Source organism: Balaenoptera borealis (assembly GCF_965194805.1).
Source record: "Balaenoptera borealis genome assembly, chromosome: 7".
Taxonomy (NCBI): Eukaryota; Metazoa; Chordata; class Mammalia; order Artiodactyla; family Balaenopteridae; genus Balaenoptera; species Balaenoptera borealis.
Window position 1 is genome coordinate 129388301 of NC_138864.1, and position 20253 is coordinate 129408553.

The 20253-nt window shown below is 51.4% G+C and overlaps 1 protein-coding gene across 2 annotated transcripts in view; it reads right to left on the reverse strand.

The window, feature by feature from the left end:
• The window catches only part of PTPRN2 (protein tyrosine phosphatase receptor type N2), a 708877-nt gene that overhangs the window by 51880 nt on the left and 636744 nt on the right, over positions 1–20253 (reverse strand). For both annotated transcript variants that reach the window (XM_082398840.1, XM_082398839.1), the window contains one exon: positions 7917–8064. In XM_082398840.1, the coding sequence (XP_082254966.1) occupies positions 7917–8064 (148 nt within the window). The remainder of the gene's footprint in view (positions 1–7916; positions 8065–20253) is intronic.

A 20253-nucleotide genomic window follows, 5' to 3' on the forward strand; every position in this document is an offset into this window, starting at 1 on the left:
GACGCCCTTTCTGCCCTTTTCACGTGTCTAACGTCTTCCAGTTCCCCACGTCTTCAATGAGGAGGCTGACCGAGATGACCAGAAAGTTCCTACCAGCTAAAAAAGTTAGCTTTCTATGAGAAAATTAGCTAGTAGGCGTGAGGTGGCCCCTCATGAACCTGGGAGAGGGAGGGGAAGGAGGGGGAGGGGGAGGGGAAGGAGGGGGAGGGGGAGGGGGAGGAGAGGGAGGGGGAGGGGGAGGAGGGGGAGGGGGAGGGGGAGGAGGGGGAGGGGGAGGGGGAGGGGAAGGAGGGGGAGGGGGAGGGGAAGGAGGGGGAGGAGGAGGAGGAAGGGAGAGGAGGGGGAGGGGAAAGGGAGAGGAGGGGGAGGGTAGCTCTGCAGAGAGGTGACTGCGTGGGAAGAGGCTCCGGGACCCAGCCCTGGGCCATGGTGGGCACGGCGGTGACACCAGGGCACCGTCCTCGTGCCTGGAGGGCAGGATGGCGTGCAGCACAGTGTGCAAATGTTTGCTGGCAGCACTCGTGTTGCACACACACAAGAACAACTCTGCATAATAAGAGCACAGACACCAACCAAGCAAAACCGCGCCATCTGCACCGTTCTACCCAGAGACCATCAATCAACGGACCTCAGTCACGCACCTTCTCTGAGCGAGAGGACCTGCATCCCCACTCCCACCCCCGCCCCCCGCTGAGCTGAGGAGGGCCGGACACAGATGGCGAAGGGCGCGGCCTCGGAGGGCCCCTGTCGGGGGCAGCTCACGCATGTTGAAACAAAGTGACAGAAGTCTGTGTTCTACTGAGCACAATGTTGTCACCAGAAAGCAACCCCGTCCCCATCTGTGCTGACCAAGGGCGGACGGGCGGGGACACAGGTGTCACCTTCTGCTGACAGCCACAGCACCTGATGGGGACCCAGGCCAGTACTGCTACACGTCTAAACTGAACTCTAATAAGGACAGAATTGCTCAGCTGATGGTAACCTTGAGAGAACAGTGGCCAAACGATCTTAAAGTTTTGAGTGGCCAAGAAAGAGAATGCTAGGCATTTAACACATAACCAGATGAGGGAATGTGGTTCCAGAGACTCCAAAAGGGCACTGAGCCAAAGAGATGGGAAACCCTAAACGTCAGAGTTCTGATGACACAGTGGTAAATATCCTGAGTAAGAAAACGGGAAACAGACATCCAAAGAAACCAGGGTGGCCCGCAATGTAAAAGATCACATACGAAAGACGGAAGCGCGCACGTAAACCAGGATCATCAGAAAGGCTGACGTCCCGAGCGGGATGGTGCAAAATACACAGGGGATAACAGGAGAGTCTGTGCACCTTTGTTTAAACCGAATGAAGCCTCTGTCTGGTGTAGATGACATCATTTTGGTAGATAACAAACAGAAAATCTATTCAATTACAGTTCCGTCATGGCCATCTCTATCAGAGGATACCTTTTCAAACCAGCAAGGACAGAGAGGAGATAGTTAGGGGGTCGACGGATGCTGGGGGACGATGTTCACGGGAAGGTTCTGGTCTCCGGTCCCGTGACCAGAACAGGTTCTGCGAGTCCTCTGGGTGCAGCCGCAGCTGGTGCTGGCCACGTCCACGGTGTGTCCTGGGGACGCACAGTCTGGCCATGGCTGGTTTCAACCTCATTGCGTCCCTGGGCCTCTGGGTCTTGGGTGCGTGACCAGAAGCGGGGAAAGAGCGGGTCTGGGAACCAGGCCGTCAGCGTCCCAAGGACCAGCCAGCCTCCTGACTGGAGAGCTTGTGAAAGTTTCCAGGGAGGGTGGCCGCCAGGAGAAGAGAAGCTTGTTAGGGTCAAGTCACGTCGGAAAACCAAGGGGGTTGTTCTAAAGTTACAAAGGTTAGAGAGACGCGAAGTCCAAAAGGCAGTTATGCACCTTGATTGCATCCTAGTTGACAAACTGCTGTAGACGATAGAACTGGAATATTTGGGAGCATTGGAAGATAGACCGGAATTAGCTGCTAATAGGGGATGACTGATTTTCTCAGTTACAACAATGGGGTCGTAGTTACGCAGGAGAAGGTCTTTACTTTTAGGAGACACAGGCTAACGTATTTAGATGTCACGATGCCTAAACCCCACTTTGAAATAGTTCAGCCAGTAAAGAAGTAAAGCACACACACTGATCACACAAAGAAGGCAAAATACGGAGCGGCAGCTGTGCGGAGTCTGGCTGGTGGGAATATAGGCGATCATCAAATTGTCATTTCAACCCGAGGATTTTAAAACTTTTGCAATAAAAAGTGTGTGTGGGGGGGAATTACGCCAAGCCGGCGACACTGCTTCTTTACCAAGTGCCCCTGGACTGGCCAGCAAGGAATCCCCTGGGGTCAGGAGGGCGGGGGGCAAGCCACGTCACCCCCGACGCCCCGGCTCACCTCTGGCTCCAGGCTCTCGGGTGACGGTGTAAACGGGACGTTGCACACCTGGCCTTTTGCACGGTCTACTGTGCAGGGATCTCCTGGGCTGCACGGGAGGACGGCAGGCAAAGAGGGGCTCACGGAGCAGCCACTGGAACGTTCCTTCCTGGATCCGAGTCAGCCTGCGGGGGGCCTTGGTAGGCAGCGCCCTGTATTCATCCTGCTGAATGTGGCTCTGTCTATGACTCGAAGGCACGTAACACATGTTTACAAAATGTGCGGATGGCAAAAGGCTGAGGGTGACCGTGGTGACCAGGAGTCAAACTCCCCTTGACGTTGAACAAGGATTCGTTTATTGGCGGTGAATGCAGAGTTCAATTCCGTATAAGGATGGACGGCTCGGGGCTGTGCCCTGTGATGTGCCCATTGCACGATGAACGGAAACTGGAAATGTCCAGGTCAAGGAGGAAACACAGCCCGTTGCGGCCCTTCTGAAGGCTGTGATTGGCCTCTGGGTGCAGAAACCAGAGCGGGTCCAGAAGAGGGGCCCAGCCCCGGCTCCCGCCTCTGCGAGCAGCATCGGGATGGGACGGTGAGAAGCACAGACACCAGGTGACAGGAGGTTGGATGTCTTACACATCCAGTGGCCCAGCTTCAAGGAGAGGAGTGAAGAGAGGGCAGGAGCTGAACGCGAGTGGTGAACTGTGCAGACAGTGGCGCGGCCCCCAGCCCGCAAGCAGCCCCTCTGCCCTGGGAGGCTCCGGCGGGGCGCCCACAGCCCAGGGCCCCATCTCCAGAGGCTCCGCACGTGCACAGCCCCACGGGAAGGCCCGGGCGCTTCTGAAACGTGGCCCCTGCCTCCTCCCCGTGTCCCTTAAAAGCTCTTCAGTCTCAGGCAGCCCAGCTTCTGCTGTGATGTCGCAAAGGAAAAGCCTTCACAGAACTTGCTGGGATAGTTTCTTGTCGCCACCAACACACCTACAGCCTTCCCAAATCCAGAGGCAGTTACTCAGCTGGTTCTGAGGCCGAAAAAAGGGAGTGACAAAAAGACAGCCAAGCCAGCAACTTATCTGGACACTTGACTTTCTCGGGCGGCCGTTTTATGTGAGGGGAAGAAAATCCTGCTTGCTTGTCGGATCTAGGAGAATTTCCCACGACTGATGGCTAGAGGCTAAGCAGGTCACTCAGATGTGACCAAACCAGACTACTCACTGCGGGGATTCTGCTGGGAGTTGGGAAAAAAATGGAAACCAAAGGTTTGTTTGGAAATAGATTGTTTTCTGTGTGTTTCAAGGGAAGCGATGCTTTGTCAAGTACCGTGGGCCTTGGATGTATTTTAGACGTTCCTTCTGTGGACGTTCGAAATCCGTGTTCACGTTCCCGACTCAAAAAAGTCTCAGGTGAGTCCACAAAAGCAGAAGGGGGGTGGCGTCCCGTCAACACAGGGCACCCGGGCTCGAACTCCAGCACCCTCATCTGTCCGACGGTGGGGGGGGAGGCAGGAGGGTTGGGGGGCAGCCCGGGGCGCTCGGGGGCCGCACTCGATGTGCGCAGCCTGGCCGCTGACCTCTCTGTCACACGTGGCCGAAGCCTGGTGCCACCAGGTGATGTGGCTTCCGGGAAGAGCCGGGCCAGAGTCGCTCTGACCCTCCCCCGGCCCGTGTGCCCGGCAAGGCTGGGGGCCGAGCTGCGAGCTGGTCAGCAGCAACGCCCTGAAAGGCTGAACTGCGAGAAACGGCGTCACACATCCTTCTGTCCATCTTCACGTACCTGTGTCTTCGGCCTTACATTCTCTCTGGTTTCATCTCTAAGTATCCCCGTGTCTCTATGTCTCTCTCTTGTTATTATAACTCAGAATCACAAACATTTTTTTGTTTAAGATGGCACACCAAAATAGCATCATATTCCTGTTTTTAATTTAAAAAACAGATGAGCGGAATATTGCATAATTCTTTTTAAAAATGCAAAAAAAAAATAGAATTTAAAAATTAAATTCTTTAAACTTCTGAGCTATATAATTAGACCTAGCACAGGGCCAGCCAACATCTCATGAATGCTAGTTGCCTTCTCCTTTGAAAGACAATTCACGTGTAGCTAGAATCTCCGGGCTGTCAGGGATGGGAAAGTCGCTAGCCCGGCCGCTTTTGAATTTCCCACCAAACTGCCAACTGGGACGTCTTCCAGCCTCAGCTGGAACGGCCCTCGTGTTGGGGGAGGTGGGGGGAGAGACGCTTCGGGGGCAGCAGACGAGCAAAGACGTGGAGGGGGTGGGAGGAGGGGAGGCTGCACGCTGCCGGGCTGGGCGGGGTCCAGGTGGGTGGCCCGGGGGACGCCGCCCAGGGAGGCAGGCAATCGCTCCCCCCTCCCGGGTGGAGGATGGACATGAGGAGAAGTGGGGCAGGAGCAGAGCTGGTTCAAGGAGGGAAGTAGAGGCGGGAAGGTGGGGTCCAGCCAGGGGTAGGGGGGAGCAGAGCGGGCCAGTACCGTCAGATCCAGAAATGAGGGGCCTCGCTGGAGGTGACGGGAGAGGACACGGCAAAAGGAGCAAATGCAGAGAGAGGTGGCCCCGGGGTTTCCATCCCGAGCCCTGAGTGAGGCTGAGTGACACGTGGGTGCTGCGGGGAGCACGTCGGACGCACGACGCTGTCCCGGGCTGGGGCGTCGACATCGGCTTCAGGGAGTGGGGCGTGCGGAGGCCACCCTGTCAACCCCCTACGCTCCACCGCGGACCGTCTCTGTGCCATAAGGAGTGAACAGCCAGAAAATACGAAGCAGGTTTCAGGAAGAGGCGGCGGTTCTCCCTGGTGGAGTTTGGCGAGACCAGCAAGAGTTTCAGTGATGCCATCGCCGGAGGGTCCTGCCTGGGAAGGGACGCCGGTGGAGATCTGATGACAGGATTTCCTCTAACGGTTAAGGAGGCAGGAGTGTGGAGGACAAAGGCGGGGCCGCACTTGCTGGGACTGGACCTGTGCCTCTGGGGAGGCTCCATCTGCCCACTTGTCTCCGCAGGGTACTGGCCCCTACTTCCTGCAGGACCCCGGACAGGCGAGAAGCTAGGTCAGGCTCTGGGACGGCCGCGCCGGTCAAGATCAGCGGCCTCTCTCTAACACCCAGCACCAGAGTCCAGCCAGGAAGGCGCTTCCTCTTCAGAGCCCTGGCTCCGGCCCATGTATGGCAGGCCCGAGGCTCTGGTCCAAGGGCTCCAGGGCCCTGGTCCCGGCGGGGCTGAAGCACCACCCCCAAGGCTGAAGACAGGACGCCCTACGTGCCCGAGGTCCTGGCCTGTGGACCCATCGCTGACTCGGCACCGACGGAGCCCAGCGGCCGGCCGGGCTGCAGGACGCGTGGACGGGAATGTGCCGTGCCGTGGTTGGCTCTGTGGAAGGGCTGCTTTGAACTTGGGTATTTACCCTACAGGGCCTGACACCCGAGGAAGCCTGGCCTGGGAGCACGCTGGACCCGGGCTGACGGTCCGTCTGCCCCCAACACCTCATTATTTAGGGCGTAGTTGGAACACCCCTGCACCCCCTAATCTGGATCCTCTCTGAGGACAGTGGCCAAGCTTGGTTGACTGGATGACCCAGTGTCTGTCAGCAGCTCTTGGCACAAGTAGGTGCTTAATAAATATGTCAGTTACTGGCTTTTCTTCTAAATGGAAAACTTATAAATCGCAACAGCTCCTATTTTTAGAGCTCTTTAGGGAAAAGGCCCTCAGACATCACGGAACTAGTCTGAACACTGACTATACAGTTAGAAAAAACTTACACCCAGAAGCAGCGTGTTAAGGTTTTACAAAGGTGTGTAATTCCCAGGCTAGGGTCTAAAGCGGCACAGGAGTGTATCTTTGCTCTCGCTGTCCTGTGAGCCGGCGTGGAGTCGCTGCCACTTACTACGAGACAGGACGTCTGCTGCTGCATCTCCCAGGCCAGGGGGGCGGCGCGATGGGAGCCCGGACGCCCCTTTGGGTGGTGCCAGGCTGGTCCCCCACTGGCTCCAACAGGGCTGGGACGGGGCTTGTGACCCCTGGCGTGCTTCCCTGTGAGGGGGCTGGTCTTGCCTGGGAGACCCAGTGTGGCTTTGCTGAGCCCTCGAAAACATCAGCCCACAAAGTTCCTCCTGTCATGTGTGAGGTCTGCACGCATCTCTCCCGTCTTCCGTTACCAAGACAGTCACTCGTGCAGTCGGCATTTACGTCAGACACTTTGGTCACAGACACTCCCCAGGTCCCCTCCCCCTGCAGGGGGATGTGTAGTAACCACAGCCCAGACCGGCCTGGAACCTGCTAGGACACAGGAGGCTGGTGTCTCTAGTTAAGTGACAGGAGGAGAGGAGCTGCAGGTGGGTGGGAAGACGCAGACTTGGCCCGCCCCTCCCTTTAGTGCTCCGTGGGCCTCCGCACCTGTAGGTCACTTGTCACCTCACACAGTGTGAGACTGCAGGGCTGGTACCTTCCTGTGTCCCCATCTCCTGGCAGTGACTCCTGGCGATGTCGGTGACACACTGTCGGGTTGAAGGCTGCTGGGGCACTTGTGTCTGCTCATGCTGTGCCCACAGCCTGCCCGGCCCACGTGACTGCCTGTCAACTCCTCACGGCCCTAAGTACTCAGGGACGACGGTGTGAGCCCAAGTACGGGCGAGAATGAGACCCCGAGGGCTCAGAAGCAAGCCTCAGATCCCAGAGCAACAGCCGGGGCTCGCGGCATCTGTACGTCCCGCCCGTGGCTCCAGGACTCGGCCGCGAGGCCAAAAGGAAGAAACGGTTCTGTGTTCCGAGGCCGCTGTCGGGGGCCGGCTCAAAGGGTGGTGGTCTCCCTGCCCTTTACGTGAGACGAATGGATGGACCCAGACACCATCATACTAAGTGAAGTAACTCAAACAGAGAAAGACAAATGCCATATCATATCACTTACATGTGGAATCTAAAATATGACCCAAATGAACTTATTTACAAAACAGAAACAGACCCACAGACATAGAAAACACACTTAAGGTTACCAGAGGGGAAGGTGGGGGGATAAATTAGGAGCATGGGATTGACATGTACACACTGCCATATATAAAACAGATCACCAACAAGGACCTGCTGTATAGCACAGGGAACCCTACCCAGTATTTTGCAATAACCTATAAGGGACAAGAATCTGAAAAAGAATATCTATTTATTTATCTATCATCTATCTATCTACCTATCATCTATCCATCATCTATCTATCATCTATCATCTATCTCTCTATCATCTATCATCTATCTATCATCTATCTATAGATCATCTATCTGTCTATTTATCTATCTATCCATGTATAACTGAATCACTTTGCTGTACATCTGAAACTAACATGACATTGTAAATCAACTACACCTCAATAAAATAAAAAAAATAAAGTGAGAGGACGTTTGCTGGCAGAGAGGGCAGACGGGCAGGAGGGGAGGGCGCTGCAGCCACCTGAGCGCAGCGGGAAGTCCCGGGGGGCGGGCGCAGCTCATCCCCACCGCCGCCGGCCGCCCTCCCGGCCAGAGCCCCGGGCGGTACGTACAGGTCAGCACTGCGGGGCAGCGGTTCTTGGGCACGTTCTCCTCCCTCTGGGCCACGAGCGAGCTGTTGGGCTCGGCCTGGTAGGCACACAGAGCCTCCCACTCCTTCTCCAGGCGGTTCTTGTTCTTCAGGTGGTCCTCCATGTAGGCCTGGAACGGAGAGCGAGAGTCAGGGGCGCCAGCCGGGAGGGCGCGGGCCCCTGGCGGTGACGGGGACGCCGGGCGGCCCACGGGGTGCAGCCCACAGTTCACCTGCTGAGGGGGGGTAGGGCTGGCTCGGGGGCTGGTACAGGGCCGAGGACTAACCAGACGCAGGGGGTGCGGCAAAGGCTGCCCCGTGGTTTGGTGGTTGGTCCAAAGGTGGTCACGATGCGTTTACCACGGTGCCAAGGGGGGCGGTGAGAACACCCGGCCACCGTGAAAACAGACGCACACGCTGCAGACCAGGGCTGATGCGCCAGCCCAGAGGTGGGAGGTGTGTCCAGCCAGGAGCAAGGTCACGGGATGGGCGCAGTCAGGGAGGTAAGCTTATGGCGCCGCACTTAGTGGGGAGAGGTGTAACACGGTGCGGGGGAGGGGCGGGCGCGCGTGCAGGTGTGTCCGGTGCGGCCGGGGACAGAGAGCCGAGGGGCCCTGAATGTTTGGCTGGGGCATCCAGGCTCTGAAGTAAGGAGTGAGGGAGGTTTGGGAGCCGGGTCTGCAGGCCCTGCCTCTGTGCGTGGAAACACGGACAGGAGGACCCTGCTCCCTGCAGCAAAGAAGGAACGTGCTCAGAAGCACGAAGAAGCTACCACAGTGCTGCACGGAGGAAGCGAGCTGGAGCTGGGTTCGAAGGCAGGGCCAACAGAAACGTGTTTGCTAGCAACTTCAGTCTGAGAAAGCATCTCAGTAAGTCATGTTCTGCACTCGGTCTCACTTTCTTTTTCCCCATCTCAGGGAACCACTGGTTACCAACAGACACTATGTTGCAATAATTGCTTGAAATATTTTCAGTGAAAAGGAGGGAACACACTGTTTGAAAACTATTGTATGTATCCAAGCAAAATCGTGTCCCAGTGGTTTCTCTTGGACAGAAACGGAAACCACACCCTCCCAAGATCCTCCAGAGCCTGGGCCAGGCGCTCCGCCAGGGGTCCCGGTGGGGGCAGCCAGGAGGGGTGGGGACCCTGGGGGGACCCCAGGAGGGGCTGCCGTTTAGTCCCCACGTGAGGGCTGACTATGTGCACAGGCCCCGGTGCAGGGAGGGGGCACAGGTGTCGCCAGCGGTGACGACAGTCCTGCCACTCGCCACACACTCGAGGGCAGGGAGCTCAGACGGGGCCTTCGCTGGGGCTGCCCCCGCTCCCGTTTCTGTTGGCACAGAAGTCATTTTTCTTGAAATTGCCTGGCTTTTCTGAACCCACCGGGGGTGATGCATTTAAGACACTGGGCTTCTCTGATGTGCGCAGCGTCACGTGGCTGGCGGTGTTAGAAAACAAAAACAACAAACCAAGTATTTGACCCACAGCTGCTCTGATCTTAATTTGTCAGGCACTTGTCTGTTGGCAGCGATACTAGGAGAACTGGATGGGGAAACAAAGGCCTCCAGAACGTTCCCTCCACAAAGACGCCCGAGCCAGTCCTGCCTACTCACCTTATTGATCTGTTCAGTCCAGAAATGACCGTGATTTTAAGGAAAGCATTTCAAAGGACCAACCCAGGTGGCTTTGTTGTGCCCAAAGGAAATAGTGGGGAAATAGTGGTCTCATCCTCTAATATCTTGCGTGTGGGTTTTCAACTATGCCCGCACAGCAAAATGAAACACACACGCACACACGAGGCCAGGTCTCCAGCGGTCAGGCACCCCGACGTCTGGCCAAAGCTTGCACCTGTTCCACATCACCCCGACCCCCCCGCCAGCCCCCTCGTCCACTCACTCCAGCTGACCTCCCGGCTCGGATCATCCCCCCCACTGCCCTTGGCCGCCCCAGCTCATCGGCACCCACGCCAGGGGACAGAGAGGCACGGGAAAAGGAAGGAAACTCCACCAGACAGTCGCTCTGGGGTCCCACACTTCTCAGGGAAACGCTGACTATAGCGACCTGAACTGTTTTGTTTTATTCACTCAACAGACACCGACTCTGTCCACGTTGGTCTGGCTGGTGTATCAATGTGCGTGAGCTGAACCAGAGCTCGGAAGCCGGGGGCCTGGTGCGCCATGTTCCAGGGGAGAAGTCACCCTCGGGGCCGCCTGGCCCAGCAGCTGAGGGCCCCCCTGGCAGGTGTGGCTCCGGGAGGGCCAGCGACGGGGCCCTGGGTGACGGTCACATATCCCTCAGCCCCCTGCTCCAGCCGCTTAGGGAACCGGCAGATGGCCTTTTATGCAGAAGACCGAGACTGTGACCATGAACCCCTTTTCAGGGACAGACCATGAGCCTCAGAAGCTCACCCTCGTCAGGACCGGAAACATCGCAGCAGTTCTAAGTCCCCGGCCACCGCCAGCCCCTGGTGCCCACACAGCTCACCGGTTTCTTTGGGTGGGGAAGAAGCAAACTTAAGGGCACAATCTAGAAAATGTAAACCACAGACTGCTTTCCTTTGGGACAATCATTATGGAATAGCAGATACATATTTCTTGTACCAAAGTTACCCTAATAAGGATGACACTTAAGTTTGGGGAAATACCAACTAGCTTATTATCTAGCTGAAAATATGGTGTGTGGGGCTTCTCTGGTGGCGCAGTGGTTGAGAATCTGCCTGCCAATGCAGGGGACACGGGTTCGAGCCCTGGTCTGGGAAGATCCCACATGCCGCGGAGCAACTGGGCCCGTGAGCCACAACTACTGAGCCTGCGCGTCTGGAGCCTGTGCTCCGCAACAAGAGAGGCCGCGATAGTGAGAGGCCTGCGCATCGCGATGAAGAGTGGCCCCCGCTTGCCTCAACTGGAGAAAGCCCTCGCACAGAAACGAAGACCCAACACAGCCAAAAACAAAAAAATAATAAAAAAATAATAAATAGAAAAATTTACCAAAAAAGGTGTGTGCGGGGGTCCCCGGGAAGGAGGGGGTAGTTCTGGGTAAAGTGTACAGTCTCAGTGCTTCTGTGGTTACTGTCCCCAAGACTCGTTAACGTACAGTCTTACAAATGGATGTAAAACGGTTCCTGGCAAAATGATTTGGGATCCTCACTTTTCTTTGGAAAATACTCCTCTGTTCACAAAATCCATCATGAACGAATGAGCTTCTTTCAATAAAATGTGATGGATTCTAAAATGATAAACCTTGGCAGGTTTAATCAGGTCTCAAATGTTGTCTGCAAAAGGGGCATCGGATATTATCTTAATTCCTGTAAACTGCAGCTGTTTAAATTTTCATATTTATCTTAACTATGGAAAGTGAAATCGTGCTGGAAGTTCACTTGAATTTCTAAATTTATGGCAAGAAGTATAAACTGGGACTCTAGTATGCAAGCTTGAGTGACACAGGGAGGAAACAGTAGTTATGAACATTATTACTTTTTTTCATTGAGAAGTAACTCATCTAAAGATACACTTGATTATATTAAAACTGATAAATTTTTCATCCTCTCAGCATGTATTACTACAATAGTCTGTGTTTGCCCTGCTCTGGTCATTTCAATTTGACCTGTTCTTTGTTTTTCTATTAGTATTTTTACAAAACATCGTTCACTGTATTAAATGGACATAATTCCCATCCACGTCTGAGGAGCTTTTGCTCTTTATGTTTGTGGATTAGATGTTTTTCTTCTGAGACATGAGAGTATGTTTCATGTTGTCTGTCAGGAAGCTAGGCCTTGGTAGTAAAATAACGTGTTTTATACAAATACAAAACCTGCCACCATAACTCAATACTATGAGGCCCCTTCTCTTCAAGGATGTGAGAACAGGTGTAGTGATCCTCCCCAGACACCATCACCTCCTGGAATAATTAGGTAAGTTAACATGAAATTTAAACATTATGCACGTTCTTCCCCCAGACTGTAGGTGTTCTAAAAGCTGACATTTAAAATACTTTCATTTAACGTGTGTGTGTGTGTGTGTGTGTGTGTGTGTGTGTGTGTGAGAGAGAGAGGGGGGTGGTGTGGTAGGAATGGGAGGAGGGCTTAGTTTTAAAAAAAAATAAACTGTAACTTTTTATTCCATACATAACACGTGTAGAAAATGAAGGAAAGCAGAATGAAAACAGAAGCTGCTGATAACTTCTCCACCTGGAGCTAAACTGTAAGGCCTGTGATAAACTCCACCATTCCTGGCACATGTGTGAGCTGCTTTTTTTTTTTTCTGTTCTGACAACCGTTGCTTAAGCTTTGGACGACATCGATATTATAGAATTTTCTTATTTAAGTTGAAAAGATGCTGAGATGAGGGTCTTATAGACACAGAACCGCTGGTGTCCTCCTGCTGCCGTGGCCTCCTCACTACAACCTCCCTCACATCCCCTTTCTGGTTCCTTCACAGGCTGGCATTTCTGGTCACAATACCACCTGCTTCAAAAGCCACCAGTGGTGCCCAGATAGCACTATCCTTTGTCCAGACTTCACTTTACTAACCTGCTACTCCGTCCCAATAAGAACATGTCCCACTGTTTGAACCCTCCCCCGTCACCATCATTCTGGACGCTTTCTTCACGCTGATTGTTCTGCCATGAATCTACCCAGAAGTCCAGGTCAGTACAGATGCGTCCTCCACCTTCACGCCCGTCACTGCCTTCTCTGATCTTGCTTTCCTACAACCCACCCCCCGCCTCAGACGCTAGTTGAAAAACTGCATTTCCGTGACGTGGATCCCCGTCTGCTTTGTGGGCACCAGGCCCTCCCTCCTCTCACGAGATCACTTGTTCAGGGTGGGGCCCGTGTCGCATGCACTTAGCACACAGTCAATACGTGTTGAATGATTGATCATAGCCTGCAAAATTCTGTAAGAAATTTGTGTTCCAGATAAAAATTGTATATTGATAACTGGCATGCCAAAAAGTTTGCCATTGAATCTTCTGAAACTTGGAAGAACTGCCCCAAAATTTACCAAAGGACTTCGGAATGTTTCATTAAATATTTCCTGCTGCCTTCTTCCTTTCCGAGTTAGCCAACGAACAGCTTCACAATTCATGTCGAATGGGTGGTTCCGTGTCCTAACGTTCCAGTGACAGCCCCAAGGTCATGGCGGTCTCACAGATTTGGAGGAGCAGCCACAGGTCGGAAAGCTCTTCTCCCAGACTCTCCTCCTTTTTTGGTCTTAACCATCCTCAGGGTCCAGGTCTGGCGCTGTCTCCCTGAGACGCTTCTGTGGACCCCTGTGCCCTCAACGAGTGGCCCTCATTGGGGACGTTCCATGCGCTGTCACTAGTGTAAGGACCCTGTCTTCCCCATGGGTCGTGAGCTCCTGGGGGTTAGGGACCCGTCTTACACCAACATCATCACCCTGCACAGAGGAAGCTCCGGGATACACAGAGCAGAGCACGACGAATCACCAGCACTGTAGCGGGGCGGGGGGGGGGGGTCAGCCAGGTGAAGGGGATCCCCTGCCATGTACATTCAGAAGACCTCTGTCAAGTGGAGTCAGGGCTCAGCACCAGTTGGTTCAATTTGAAGAGCTTATACAGATGAGTTATGACAGCTACCCCAGTTCTTAAAGAACGTTTGGAAGGAAGGAAGTCTTTAATCTTGAAGAGTTACTCACTACACTCAGCTAGATTTTGGGTGACGGGGTGGGGATTCCAAAGGGCTCTTGGCTGGAAGGACATAGCGTTGTGTTTCCATGCTCCTGGAATCTGTCAGGGGAGTTTCACTCGAGCTAATTCCAGATGAGCCCTGAGTGCACAGGTTTCTAAAACCTTCTTGAACTGGGATACTTTTCAAGGGCCTAGGTTTGATGTACTTGCATAAAGATAATCCCCATATCCCGAGGTTTCAGAATATGGGTTTTCCAAGTTTGTAGCCAAACCGGCTGACACTGACCTCGTGACCCCCGACCACGCAACAACATCATTTACAACAGGCTGAAGATGGACCTGCCTTTCTTCTGAGTTTCTTGCTCCTTGAGGATGGCGTCAGCTTTCACAAGACCTATTTTATGAGCTATTGACTCAGTCTAAGGTTTTCCTCTTTAATCTGCCTCTCATTTCTGACTTTATCCTTCCAGCTCCCCAGCTCACATCCCCTTTTCTAGCCCACACAATTAGACCGTTTGGGTAGGAAAATGACCAACTGTTTCTGGGCCAGGAGGACCATGTGCCACCTGATGACTTTTCAGGAAATGCTCTCGTGTGTTGAACAAACCACTGGCTTCCACGTTTAATGGAATCATTTTACACAGAATCCCAAACCTGTGGAAGAAAAGTGTTACTGCCATTATAAGGTGGAGACGTGTGTCCACAATTTGTTAATATCACTCAAATATATTCTGCACTGTTTTCTGATCAAATTTTCAGCATCTTCAGGTCAAGAAAGCAATTCCTAGGAATACGGAGCATTTGGGTTATGGAGCATAATAGAGTTTTGTTAATCACAGGAGCACTTTGTGTGTTTGGGAGATTAATTTTACCCATCACTCACAGAGTCTTTGTGAATGCCTAAGGGAGCTTTTCCAATAGGAAGGCAACTCTAATAAAATGGAGAAGGCATTTGGCTCGATTTTGAAAGACTTCTGAACGATGTGATAAACAAAAAGGTTTAGTCCCCACACAACGACTTTTAGGGCAAACCATCTAATCTCACTGACCCTTAATTTACTGCTACATAAAAACGGGAATCATAGTACATATTTCTAAGGTGGTTCTGATGCTTGACTGAGTTAATGTATCAACTATACTTTGTAACTATAAAGTATATACAGATGGAAGGGATGGTGATTCTCATTAGAAAATTTCTTAATGTCTCTTCTATGTTCTGGGACTACACAGTTCTGGGGACATTCACCATTGTCTAATGAAATATGATACGTTAAGTCTCCACAAACAGCAGCCGCCGACCGCAGCTTGGGTGTAGAATTTGAGGGGCGTCACCATGGACAGACGTTGTTGTCGGTGTGGCCAACCTTCCCGGATACTATTAAAGGGATGAGAAGCAATGCCGCTAAGTACATAGTTCGTGGTTTCAGCACTGCTTCCGATCTACAAGGGACAGAGGTCCTTCTAACAAACCCGCAGTTTCCTCACCGCGTGCATCAGGGCTGGTCCTGGAGCTCGTCCCTTCTACGTGCTTCTCGTCGATGGTTTAAGAGGGAGGCATTTCCTGACCAGTCTCGAGGAGTCACTGGAAATGCCAGTTTAGGAGATGATGGACGTGAAGTTGAACTGCTGATTTCTGGTGTGGAAAGAGCTCGTGATGCTGTGTGGGGCTGTGCCCTGGCACCTCAGATCATGTCGGGATCTGGACTGTTTCACGGGCACCATTTTACTAGCGTCAACATCAAGGATCAGTTTTCAGGGTCACAAGGAAAGAATCCCACTTACTAAAATCTTCTATTTCACCACATGCAACAAGGCCTTCGGACCATGATTGCTCTAAGAACAGCCGAGGGCACCTGGCTCCGCGGCCCCCCTGGCCGCCTCCGTGCTGCAGGACAGGCGTGCTGCTGTCCGCCTCTGAATGCTGGGAGGATGGGTCTGGAGAGCTGTGCAAGTTCGTTTGAATCCAGCCCGCGGAGCTGGGATCCCGGCTGCCAAAGTGCTCAACCAAACCCACGTGGAGTGGCCGCGAGAGCCCTGGTGGACAACACGGTTTTAGCTCTGTTAAAAGGCACAGAAATGATGTATTCTGGCATCTCTTACCACTAGCAATGAGAGGGTGACATACTGGGAGTGGCAAGAGGACTTATTAAAGAGAATAATGAAAATAAGCTTTTAACACAAAATACTAGAACCCATAAGGATGGTGGACCATTGCTGAAAACAAGCAAACTAAGATCCAGTTGGCACCATGTCGCATTGATCAATACAGACGGAAACCAGTAATGTCAACATCAAACCATGTCTGCACAGATCTTTGGAGACTTCTATTGCTTTGTGAGTCTTTAGACATGAAACAAGTAGAAACTGTCCCAGCAAAAGTTCATTTCACAATGATGCTGCCAGAAACAAGCTTCTTCCGCTGAGGAGCACGTGTAGTAAAGGAAGGTGGGTTTTTGGAAGATCCAATTATTATTAGGAAAGTGTTGTCTCTATTCCCTTCTCTGTTTGGGTGCCTATTACAACAATCAAACCTTTTGTTAGAATAAGAATACATCCATTTACGTTTCCTTTCCTTGTGAGGGGACCATAGGTTGGTGCTTTAAAATCAGGTAGAGTTAGATGAATGCTTTTAAAAGCAGCAGTAAGCCGCTTCTGCTGGCATCTGGGGAGATGATGACCTTTTTTCCTTTAAAAATAAACATTGTTGGGGGGCTTCCCTGGTGGCGCAGTGGTTGGGAGTCTGCCTGCCAGTCCAGGGGACACGGGTTCGAGCCCTGGTCTGGGAAGATCCCACATGCCGCGGAGCAACTAGGCCCATGTGCCACGACTGCTGAGCCAGCGCATCTGGAGCCTGTGCTCCGCAACAAGAGAGGCCGCGATAGTGAGAGGCCCGCACACCGCGATGAAGAGTGGCCCCCGCTTGCCCCAACTAGAGAAAGCCCTCGCACAGAAATGAAGACCCAACACAGCCAAAAATTAATTAATTAATTAATTAAAAAACAAAACAAAACGAAACAAAAAAAAAAAAAACCATTGTCACCCGTCTTCATTAATACATTAAAGGGAAATGTTTATGCTACATGTTTGAATTCCGAAAGTAAGACATTTAAATTCCAAGCAAAAAATATGAAAAGATGAAAGGAGAAATTAGATGGGGTTAATTGTCTGGGCTTAGCACATACGGACACAGAGACGCGGGAAGAGCAAACGGCTTGATGAAAAAGGTATTTTGGTTGTCTATAGATTGCTGCATCTGGCATATTTTAAATGTTATTTATTAATATTATGCATCAGGCAGGCTAAGATATTTGGAATTAGAAATTCAAAGTAGCCCGTTCAAGCTCAAGGAAGGACAGATACGGTTAAATGATCAGAGGGTAGTTTTGCTGTTTCTTAGCTTAGGAAAGATTTGCTTGAAATGGAATCACAAACCATACAATTGTATTTGAAATACCATCTGACTGCAATAAAAATAACAAATGAAGCTCCGCACCCGGCGACTCACCCTCTGTTCTCACACCTGCCCAACATGCCCAACGTCTCACCTGTCGTGGGGCTCCTGGTCTCACCGGATATTTAGTTAAACACGCAGCGCTTTATCGCCTTCAAACGAGGAGACTAAGATGCAGACCAGCTATGCACACATCATATTAAAAAAAAAAAAGGAAAACACGCAGACCGAGACCAGGCCAGCTCAGCGCACGGCCCTGCGTTGGCAGCGTGCGGTCACTTGGGAAAAGTCAGCACTGTTTGGAATCCAGCCTCTGGGTCACGTGTACTAAGCCTCAAGGAGTAGGAACGGGAGCAAAGGAATTAGAAAGAATAAATGAAAGACCATTCACGCGGTCTTTTCTCTTTTTATTACATTTTAGGTATCACCTCCGTGGAAATTTGTTTTTGAGGAGGAAGCACTCCCACGTGAACTTGCAGTGGGCAATCCGCTTCCCTTATCCTAGTGAATTGGGACGTGGTTAAAACCAGATGAAATTGACCAGCAAAAAGCACCAGGCGTGGGCAGCAGAACTGGCTTCACTGATAAATGTGAATCAATGCCGTTTCTTCCAAATCCTTCCTCCGAAAGCTCTGTCTCTCAAGCTGAGCTGTTTTGAAGACGGCATAGAATCTTTGCAGGCCCAGCGACCCCTGAAAACTGTTCTCACGCTGTCTCAGTGTGATTTAGCAACGCGCTCCCGTTCCTTGTGTGGTAACCAAGCAGCCTGTGCAGTGACAGAGATTTTAACTTGTTAAAATAGTAGAGAAAAGTTCATATGCTTCCAAATGCAAAGCCTTTAAGAGAAAGTCCCCAACTTAACACTCATTTTAGGCAGAGACAGTGAGCAAGGAAAAGCCCAGGACAGAGAAGCAGCATAGAAGGAGAAACAGAATACGCCGCGTTGGTTTGGAGGCTGTGAACAGTGGATTATCTTGTTTTGTTTAAAATCCTTTTTCTAGTTGAAAAATAAAATACGTGGAAGAGCTAAGAAAACAAACAAAAGCTTTAAAGCAGCGGTCCCCAACCTTTTTGGCACCAGGGACCAGTTTCGTGGAAGACAATTTTTCCACGGATGGGGTGAGGGGCACTACATTTATTGTGCGCTTTATTTCTATTATTATTACATTGTAACATATAATGAAATAATTACACCACTCACCATAATGCAGAATCAGTGGGAGCCCTGAGCTTGTTTTCACTTGCCACTCACTGATAGGATTTTGATATGAGTCTGCAAGCGGTTGATTTATTATGGCCTCTGTGCAGTCAAACTCTCTGCTAATGATGATCTGTATTTGCAACCGCTCCCCAGCGCTAGCACCACTGCCTCAGCTCCACCTCAGATCATCAGGCATTAGATTCTCATAGGGATCACACAACCTAGATCCCTCGCATACGCAGTTCACAGTAGGGTCCACGCTCCTATGAGAATCTAGTGCTGCCGCTGATCTGACAGCAGGTGGAGCTCAGGCGGTAACGCGAGCAATGGGGAGCGGCTGTAAATACAGATGAAGCTTCACTCGCTTGCCCGCCGCTCACCTCCTGCTGTGCGGCCCCGGTCCCTAACAAGCCACGGAATGGTACTGGTCTGTGGCCCACGGGTTGGGGACCCCTGCCTTAAAGAATACCACGTGTTTTTACAAAGTACTGCTAGGACAGTTTCCCCGAGAACAAGTTCCTTGCTCCTATTTGGCACTGAGACGGGGTGCATGCACCCCATGTGCTTTTGGAAGCGTGAAGAGAAGGAAAAGGCAACTCCTCGCCAAGCAGTGAGTTAAGAGGACATGAAAACTAGTTAAATCTCTATTTTGTAGAGCTTAACTAATTGGAATCTTCCATTACTATATTTTTATTATAATAATTTTGAGTTTTGGTATTCTAAATCTAGAAGAGTCCAGAACTGCAAGAAAGCATACCGATTGTAACAGAGAGTTTTCTGAATGACCTGCAGGGTGTTTCCTGGGGTCAGGAACCCCTGAGCCTAGCCTCCAGGTCGTCTCCATGGAGGGCTGTGCCCGTGAGAGATGCTCTCAAAGGCCCTCGTGCACTAAAGCACGTGCTCATCAAATCTCTTTGTGACCGGCACTCGACTTAATTTATAGATTTATGGAAAAGGAAAATCACAATTTTATGAAGACTTACAACTGAAACCCTGGTGGAAAATGTTAATAATGGACACATTCCGTTCCAGAAATGTTCTAATTAGTAAACTTTAAAAAATAAGTAATTTTGTCCTTACCACCTCCTCTTCCTAAATAAGGGAAAGGCTCGTTCTTCTATACGACTGAGAGTTTGTTTCATGCTGGGTGCTTCAGTGCGAAATAATTTCGGGTGTGTGCGTAGGAGAGGGTGACAAAGGTCTTCTGCAGAAATGCTGAGAGAGAAGCCACGTGATAATAGTAACGACAACAATAACTTCACTTCGTATTTTCGGGCTGTCATTTTCAAGAAGCTCAAAGAATTTTAAATGAGCAATTTGATGAACCTTATTATCTTATCTAACATCTTAAAAATTAAGGTTATGTGAACATAGGCAAAATACAAAGGTGAATACTTATAAGCAATGGAAGATAATTAAGAGACTTATACCCTATTTCCATAAATGTACAGCTATTTATATTTAAATTGAAGACAAAAGAGGTTTGCCTGGCATTCTGAGTGAAACCTGGATTCCGCCTCTAATTGTGGAAGAGAGAGTTAGGAGTTGCAGTGTTATTTCAGACTCCCGCTCATCTGTTGGTGGGTTTGGCCATTTATTTGTTCATTCAACTACCTTCATCAAAAGCATATCGTATGAGCTGGGGATGTCGTATGTTCTGAGGATCCAGCAGGCAGCTGGTCGGAAACACTGTCCTCTCGGGGCTGATGCTTTAGCTGGAGAACAGACCACACACAAGCAGCTAAACAGAATTTAGAAAGATAACTTCAGACAACAGTAAGTGGTAAGAGGATGTAAAGGCGACTGGGGTGGAGGGCGGTGTGAAGAGTCCAGGAAGGGAGGTTCCTCCTGAAAGATGGGAAGGGCCGGAGGCGCAGAGGACGGTGGGTGTGTTCCAGGAGAGAGAAGGTCCTGGGGGGGAATGGGCCCAGCAGTTCTGAATCGGAGAGGAGGCCAGGGTGGCCGGGGCCACGGGAGCTTGAAAGCCGGGGCAGCTTTCATACAGGGAGGGGTCTGAGGCT